The following is a 7,759-nucleotide window of genomic DNA, read 5'->3' as shown; positions in this document are numbered from 1 at the left end:
TTCCTTTGCTGTGCCGTCAGACTCAAAGGCCAGCACATAGGTCAAGTTATTATCTCGGTCCGATGCTGGTGGCTCGAGTTTCGCGGGCTTCCACAGTGTGTCTGTCACAAGGGGATCGACAGGTTGCCACCTTTGATGTGCAACGTCGAGAACCTCGACCCAGTACACCGGATACGGAGACTCGCGGAGCGGTTTGTGGATTTTGACGGGCCGCGACGTGCTAGGCGCTGCCGTCATGGTCGGCACGCGGTATGCTGTCGCGTTGGGATGGCCGAGCCGCCTCCTGGCCGAGGGTGTGGCCGGTGAAGGCGCCATTTCTTGTTTGGCTTTGGCGAGACGCTGCATTTCCTCTGCCTTGGCTTTCGAAGTCGACATTTTGACTGTTTGAGGCTTCGGCAAGGTTGGACCGCCGGCTGTGAAGCTCAGCGGTTGAAAGGAGGCCACTAGGCGAGTCTGCACACCTGCTGACCGTAGCAACGCACAAAGCAGCTGTGCACCCGTGTCGCGTGATCCTTCGAGCGTTCGGGCCGCAGTCTGAAAATCATCTCTCCCGATACACGAGTCCATGTCGTCTGGGGGTTCATACTAGGAATCGGTCAGGAACGGCTCTGAACATAATGTTGCGATGTACGAAGGGAAAACTGTCGTCACCTTTTCTAGATGTTCAGGTGCTTCAGCCCAGAGGCAACGACGGAGACCACGTTCGGTCACCTGGTACTTGGCCTTGAAGGTACGGCCGATTTGTTCGAGACCGTCCTTCAAGGACTCAGTTTGGCCAAACTGAGACAGGTTCGGTCTCGGCTTCAGCAGAGAGGCGACCTTCTTTGACAGCAACGGACGCAGGCGGTTCTGCACCTCACTGTCGTTGCACCACCGGTTTCTCCGCGCCGTGTGAATCAATAAGCATAACAAATGTGATTTGTGGGCGTGAATCCGGAGGTCTCTCTCCGCCTTGGTGATTGGTTTTCGTCTCTCTGGTGCCTTTGGCGCAACTGCTCGATGCGCTGTCAGGTTCAGCTCGAGGTCGGCTCGGGGTGCGGCAATGATGGGGCTGGTCTGCATAGGTACGATGGGCACATCTTCGAAGATCATCTCATCGTCCTCGTCCTCCTCATCAGTGTCCAGGTACATCGTCTGAAGGTTTGGCGCCGGAATGGGTACATCTTCAAACTCGAGCTCATCGTCGCTGTCGTCGTCCTCCGAGACCTGCTCCGTCTTGGGAGTCTTCGGCGCCGCAGCTGGTGTCGCCGGCCTCTCACCTGGCCGTCTACGCTTCCTTGGTGACTCCTCTGCGAGAGGCGGCGTAGACGGGCCGGCACCAGCCTCGGCCAGCAAATCTTGGTATACATCCGGGAGGTCGCTTCGGGACGTCTTCGACCTCGAGGGCGCCTTGCGCTTGCGGCTGGCCATCCTTCAGGCGCGGCGATGATTGCGCGACGCCTTGGACGTCGAGGCTGAGGGATCCGTCTTACACGCGTTGGCACTCCAATCTCACATTGACTTGGTCGATGCCTAGGAGGATGTCGAGGTGGAGGGCATGGCTGATTCAGCACGACGTCATACTGATGCCGAAGCAGAAACGCGTTCTCACGTGATGCCGGTATGTCGATGAACAAGTGGGGTTTGCTAGGTATATGGCCTGCAATTTACTGACCATGTCATGCCTCAGGATGGTTAAACATTTTCGTGCTCGCTGATGCAATTCCATGCCACGGTACATGCCTTATTCAATAGGCAGATCGACAGCGAACAACAGTTGCTTGATAGCAGAGCAGCACGGACTCGGCATAAGCCAGACAACCAAATGACATGGGTATGTATTTATCAGTATTCCTCGCTGTGATCCCCCGCGACCCCTAGAAAACCCCGAGGAAGCTGCCGAGGTAATCAAACTTGCCTAGCGGCACACCCTTCGCGCGGAGAATTGAGTAGGCGGTAACGAGGTGGAAGAAGAAGTTAGGCAAGCTGTGGTACAGAAGAGCATCCTGCACCGTCAACGTCTTCTTATGCCCAGCGGCAGCCCTGCCAACGTTTAGCTATGAACACGAAATTCCCTGGGATGTCGATTGACTTACAGCTCGATTGACTCTGCGGCACGGCCATTGGCTACCGAAGCGTCCACCGTCTGCACCAGCTCTAATGTGCTCTGAATGCGCTTGTGCAACTCCGCGAAAGTCTGCTCATTGTCTTCGAGAGTTTCCAGCTCCTTGCCCGTCAAACGTGCGAAGGCGATTCGAACGATTTTGGAAACGTTCTGGACTTGGAAAACCAAGGGTTTTTGGTCATCGATCAGACGGGCTTCGACGAATACCTCGTCCACGCTGAGGTTGTTCTCTTTGGCGTACTCTTCCGTCTTGGTGAGGATGTGATGAAAGGTCTTTAATCCTTTGATAATAGAAGGGACCACAGCGTCATACAGGGGGAGTGAGGTCATTTTGGTGGAGGATTTTGCGTGGTGTAAGCGTCTTGTAAAGGTTCGCGTGCTCTGGGACGGAGAGTGTGTATGTATTGGGCTCCAATGAAGAAACAACGAACTGAAGGTGACAAATCAATAAGAAGATGTCAAGGAGTGACAGGTATTTATATATCCCATTTGCTCAGACCGCCACTCCTGAAAGGTTGCGAATTGCCCGCCTGTTTCGGCGTGATGTCGGATTTAATGGCGTGCTAGGTGAGCTGCATATCGCAACTTTGAGGGGCTCGATACTGCATGGCGCGACACCGGCCAAAGCACAACAAATAATCAACAGCTGGCGTATTGGGAGATGAAATGATTCACTAGATAATATGAATTTGTCATCGACTCAGGGTTGAAAGCCAGTCAAGTCAAGGGGGATCCTCTCTCCAAGCCAAATGGCCCGCTCCGTGTGGTTCCTCAGCTCGACGGCCGCCTCATTTCCCTCTTCATCGGTGTTGGGATGCACAAGTGCTGACAAGGGACCTCTGTAGATAGCCAGCCACGGGATAAATGCGCCAAATTGAGCCGGCGTGAACAGGTTGACCTCGAACATGGCGACAGGGTGAGGACCAATGGGCTTGTCCCAGAAGCGGTACACTCGAAGCTCAGGGACTAGACAGGAACTTTTGTTAGTGCTGCCTCATGCGAAGCGAAGCGAGTCCGATGAACAAACTAACACTCTCTCCTGATGCGCTCCCACAGGTCCTTTGCATGCTTGACCTGCGCGGGGTTGTTCTGGAAATGGTAAATGTGAATATCGCTGTCCCTAGTCAGTCGAGTTCAAGTATCCGGCGAATTGACTGGGTGAGAATCACAAGCCACCTCTCGTCCCATTATCCAAAGGTGCAGTGAATTTCTCGTAGCTGTCGCTGAGGCCCTCTCGTGGAGGATTCACAAAGCTCTTTCCATCTTCGCCCAAGTCTGTTGGTAGTGGTGCGGCGTCCTCAAACCGCTGAGCGGCGAAGGGTACTTTTGTAGTGACCCGGCCATTACTTGGTTGTCAAGAAAAAATGGTGCCGACAGCTGGAATCAGTTGCCCAGCAAATGGCGAGTATCCAGAGAATATCGTTATCAGATGAAATGAATGGATGGAGGCTCGTAGGAAGCTTTGGGCTGAGTAAGGAGGCTTAAACTAATTCAACACTGTGGCTCCGGAGCTGGCCTAGGCCATTTGTGAGCACCTCACATCCTTTAATAAGCATGCTTACATTTACATTTCGGGCGTGACAAGCGTACTCCCATTTTCATCGCTAACAGACACGATCGGTCATCAATACAATGGAGAGATCGCGTGACTTTTCAGCCGTCATATGCTTCTGCAGCCCGCTAAACATGACGCTCAGAAACCAAATGTCTATTCCATCCCCATCGGCTCGGATGCGCAGACACGAGCCATAGCATCTTGATTGTTTCACGAGACGCCCAAACCCAAAGCCGTTATTCCGTAGTTATAAACCTCGTTCATTCGCCTGCCGTTTCATCTCTTGATTCCCATGCATTGGCCTCGGCAGCGTCCTAAGCCTCCAACCCCAAGACGACACACGATAACAGACTCGACCTCCTAAACGCCATCCTCATGCGGGGTATCCGATGGTGCCCTCGTTTGAAGGGGGGCTGTTTGTGGTCCCCTCTCAAAGCTCAGACTCCACACCATTGGCCTCCACGTTCATGGGACTTCCATTTTGTGTCTGGCGTTGGGGACGGGCCGCCGCGGGGTCGCGTCTGCGTGCCGCCGAGCCTGTCTTCTCCATGCGTTCATCGCCGTCGTCCGAATCTGGGTGCTTCTCAGCGTAGTGCTTCGCCTCGTCAAGCTCGGACATGTCGCCCGGACGGCTACGAAGCCACTGCATCCTTGGACCTGAACGGGCAAGCTCAGATACGCGGAAACCGTAGATCTTGGGCTCGTAGATGTTTCCGGCACCAAGGCCCGGGCCGATATTTTTGGAGTACATGCCATTGATGGTGTGAAGGCCGTCATCAGCAACACGAGCACCGCCGGTCGCAGGCGGGAGCATCTCGACGGTGTGCTTGGTCAGATCATATTCTGGGAAGGTGAGGAGGAAAAGAGCACCAAAGGTGCGGCCGAAGAAAGCTCCATCAACAGTCTGGAAGCGACTGTTGGGAGGAACGTAGACGTCTAGGCATGATGGGCAGAACAGCTTGACCGTGTCCTCTCCAGGGATATCGGACAGGCCAACGGGCAGCGTTCTCGCCTGACCGCAGTTGGTGCGAGGGCAGTATCCAAAGTGACCGAGCTCGTACTTCTCGCTCATCTGCTGTATGCCGGCGCGAGAGCAGATAAAACGTTGGTGAATCAGACCATAGAGCATCTCGGAGGAGGACTCGATCACGCTCAAATCGCTCGCCATGCGGCTGTGTTGCCTGCGCTCGTGCCGGGCGGCCAAACGCTCCTGGTCTGCCGAGTCGTTATCATCCTCTTCTTCCTCCTCTTCGTCTTCGTCTTCATCATCTTCCGGCTCCACATCGAGGATCATCTGTAGAAGGGGAAAAAAGTCAGTCGGTCAGCGTATCTCACGCGACTGTAGGCCGGGAGGTCACAGAAGTGTCAAGGGAGGGGGGTTCTGGAGGAAATACCTCGAGAGCTTCCTTGTACATCGCAACCTGGGTCTGCAGGCCAGTCAAGTTGAAGTCATCTTCGATGAACTCTTCAGAGACCTCGGCAAAATATTCGTGTCCCAGGAGAGAGCAGAAGGACGATATCCACGACTCGGGAGTCCCCGAAGAGGTAGACATGGCGTCTAGGTACTCCACTTTCGTGGAAAGGTGCGGTTGTCCTAAGGGTGTGGTGCAGACGAGGCGATCGCGGCGTGATGTGTGCGCGGCGATCTGCAAGTCAAATGCGGGCCAAACCGAATGGTCGGGTTGGGGCTATAGCCGGGATAGATCTGGAAGGGTGAGGGTATCGCGGGGTAACGGCAGAGGTGGGCAGTGCTCAGGCGCGGCGCATGTTCATCGGGTAGGAGCAGTGACTCGCATAGCCTGACAGTCGACGGGTACTGATGGAATCAACCGAGTGAGGGATTCCGCAACTGCTGAAAGACGGCAAGTGGCGGGGTTCGATGTGGGTGGGTAGACTGGCGTTGGGTTGTGCTGTGATGCGAACTTTTGGTGAAGCGCAGTTGGTGGGTTACCCGGGCTGTGGAAGGACAATCTCAGGCTGGCCGAGAGTGGGCTACGCTGTGCCTGGGCCTGGGCCTGCCTGCCTGGCCAAGTCTGTGTGTGCGTCGCAAGAGGCGGACTTGGTCCGTGCAGCGCACCCGACAACACCAGGCAGGCGGGTCACATGATGGTCATTGAAGAATCAACTGGTTCAGGTGTTCGACTTGGAAGGTAGCATCTAGTAGATCGCCCTTGGGTCTTAACATATTCGCCCATTATGAGAACTCTTACGAATACATGTCGTCGGCAGTTGGTGAGGCATACGATGCCTCGGGCTTGTCGCCGCGCTGCAATAACGACACTACAGGTGCGCGCGGTCGATTTGGCTCCCGCCCCTTACGACCGAGTCGGCATCGCCCAGTTTCGAGAGGAAGCTTTCGGGCCAGCCCGTCCTTTGTTTTTCAAGGCAGACAACAGACCACTCAGTCAAACGTTCATCCCTGCAGCCTCCAAATGGTTTGAAGCTGGGCACGGCACATCGGGTGCTTCTTTCAGCCCTTACATGGAACAATTTGCCCACCATCTTTTCCCCTACGAGCTCATCAGTCCTCAGCTCTCGGAAAATGATGGCGTAATAGTCGACAGCGTGAAACAATTTCTCAATTGGCTTACCGCGAGCTCCAATCCCATGGATACCGTGCTGGCGGGCATAGTTCACTCCGCTCTCCCTCCATCAACCGACTCTGACGCTCAATTCTGCCCCATCGAGGCGCCATTCTTGCTTCTCCTGAAGGCCGTTGAGTACAACAAACTCCAGGACGCGAGCATCAAGAAGCTTTACATTGCACAATCACAATTAGTCGGACTTCCCCCGTCATTGCGCGAAGACTTACCAACCCCAAGGATTGTCAAGGAGACGGGCAAAGGCGACATCTACAACTCAAGTATCTGGATGGGCGTGGAACCAACTTACACGCCACTCCACCGCGATCCTAACCCCAACCTCTTCTGTCAGCTGCACAGCAGCAAAACAGTTCGACTTATGCCCCCCAAGTCTGGCGAGGCACTTTACCGACAAGTACAGACTAAGCTCGGTCGAGCTGGCAACAGTCGAATTCGTGACGCTGGCATGATGGAAGGCCCTGAGAGCGTCATGATGAATGCTGCCGTGTGGGGGGAGGGGGGTGCTGAGGACGTTGTCGAGGCTCAGCTCGAACCAGGCGACGCGCTCCTCCATTCCCCTGAGCTGGTCGCACAGTATTAGAGCATACACCGCGACGGCCGACCTCAATGCTCCTGTCAATTGGTGGATTTCGCTGACCTAGAATGGCACGACAAGTAGATTTGATCGAGCAAGCACCAAATCTGATGAGTATGCAGGAGCACTATCTTACCACCAACAAGATGGCTGCTGAATGCCAGTTGTAAAAGACCCAGAACTGGATTCCTCATCTAAACAAAATCTGCTCCGATAAATTATGTATCTTGAGACGGAGAACACTGCGAGACGAAAGGAACGGTTCCCACATGTCGCTTTATGGCTGATGGTGGAGCCAAAAGAGGGCCGAAGGCAGCTATTCCGTCCTGTGAGTCACCCTCCCCACAAATATTGCGCACAGAATGATGGCATCATAAACGTATCTACAGATCCATTTCAGCAACTCTCAGAAAAGCAACTTGGCGCAGCGGAAGCGCGCCGGGCTCATAACCCGGAGGTCGGACGATCGAAACGTCCAGTTGCTAGACTTAACTTTTGCTTTCACCCACATTCTCGAGTGCTGCGGTGAAGTCATATCTTTTCTTCCAGCGCACGTGAATGGTTTGGTTTTGGTTACTGCCCGTTGAAAGGCAGGTTTAGACAAGCCTGCGATTCTGTTTGGACGGCCAACTTCTGTTTCCGTGCTGGAATTTGTAGTGATCACTATATGAAAATATGGGCAGAATTTTCTCGCGAACTCGGTCATAACCTGTGCGACGCTGCGGAACCCCCGCCCATCAGGCATGAAAGTTCTAGGCTTACTGTTTGTTTCTTGAATTTTGGTTTCTACAGCTGATTCGCGAAGAACCTCACTGGTAGACCGCCCTTCCTCGGAATAATCAGACTACGTTTTATGACTCTTTCTTCCAGGCTAGAAACGCTTCAAACCTCAAAATTAGAGATGGTGTGGGGGCGGGGGGAGC

General features: G+C 54.2%; 5 protein-coding genes and 1 non-coding gene across 6 annotated transcripts in view; 2 read left to right on the top strand and 4 right to left on the bottom strand.

Moving 5' to 3' along the window:
* The window catches only part of VDBG_09296 (DNA repair protein rhp41), a gene marked incomplete at both ends in the record, with an annotated part of 2,678 nt that extends 1,268 nt beyond the window's left edge, over positions 1-1,410 (bottom strand). The window contains 2 exons of the mRNA XM_003000755.1: positions 131-585; positions 652-1,410. Of these exons, the coding sequence (XP_003000801.1) occupies positions 131-585; positions 652-1,410 (1,214 nt within the window). The remainder of the gene's footprint in view (positions 1-130; positions 586-651) is intronic.
* A 446-nt stretch (positions 1,411-1,856) lies between these two features.
* Positions 1,857-2,434, bottom strand: VDBG_09295 (conserved hypothetical protein; the record flags this gene model as incomplete). Its single annotated transcript, XM_003000754.1, has 2 exons — positions 1,857-2,022; positions 2,076-2,434. The coding sequence occupies 2 exons, from the start codon at positions 2,432-2,434 to the stop codon at positions 1,857-1,859; spliced, it is 525 nt and encodes a 174-aa protein (XP_003000800.1).
* Positions 2,435-2,804: 370 nt separating this feature from the next.
* VDBG_09294 (conserved hypothetical protein) lies at positions 2,805-3,448 on the bottom strand (the record flags this gene model as incomplete). Its single annotated transcript, XM_003000753.1, has 3 exons — positions 2,805-3,070; positions 3,136-3,218; positions 3,354-3,448. 3 exons carry the CDS (start codon positions 3,446-3,448, stop codon positions 2,805-2,807), a joined length of 444 nt encoding a protein of 147 aa, XP_003000799.1.
* Positions 3,449-4,089: 641 nt separating this feature from the next.
* VDBG_09293 (casein kinase II subunit beta-1) lies at positions 4,090-5,212 on the bottom strand (the record flags this gene model as incomplete). The annotated part of the gene is made up of 2 exons (XM_003000752.1): positions 4,090-4,953; positions 5,054-5,212. 2 exons carry the CDS (start codon positions 5,210-5,212, stop codon positions 4,090-4,092), a joined length of 1,023 nt encoding a protein of 340 aa, XP_003000798.1.
* Positions 5,213-5,875: 663 nt separating this feature from the next.
* On the top strand, positions 5,876-6,842 carry VDBG_09292 (conserved hypothetical protein; the record flags this gene model as incomplete). Its single annotated transcript, XM_003000751.1, has 2 exons — positions 5,876-5,945; positions 6,085-6,842. The coding sequence occupies 2 exons, from the start codon at positions 5,876-5,878 to the stop codon at positions 6,840-6,842; spliced, it is 828 nt and encodes a 275-aa protein (XP_003000797.1).
* A 407-nt stretch (positions 6,843-7,249) lies between these two features.
* Positions 7,250-7,321, top strand: VDBG_15199. The gene has a single exon. It is a non-coding gene; the product is annotated as a tRNA-Met (tRNA).
* The last annotated feature ends 438 nt before the right edge of the window (positions 7,322-7,759 follow it).

The sequence above is a fragment of the Verticillium alfalfae genome, genomic scaffold (genome assembly GCF_000150825.1).
Source record: "Verticillium alfalfae VaMs.102 supercont1.14 genomic scaffold, whole genome shotgun sequence".
NCBI classification, from domain to species: domain Eukaryota; kingdom Fungi; phylum Ascomycota; class Sordariomycetes; order Glomerellales; family Plectosphaerellaceae; genus Verticillium; species Verticillium alfalfae.
Note: the sequence above shows the minus strand (reverse complement) of the source record. Positions and strands in the feature narration are given on the sequence as shown.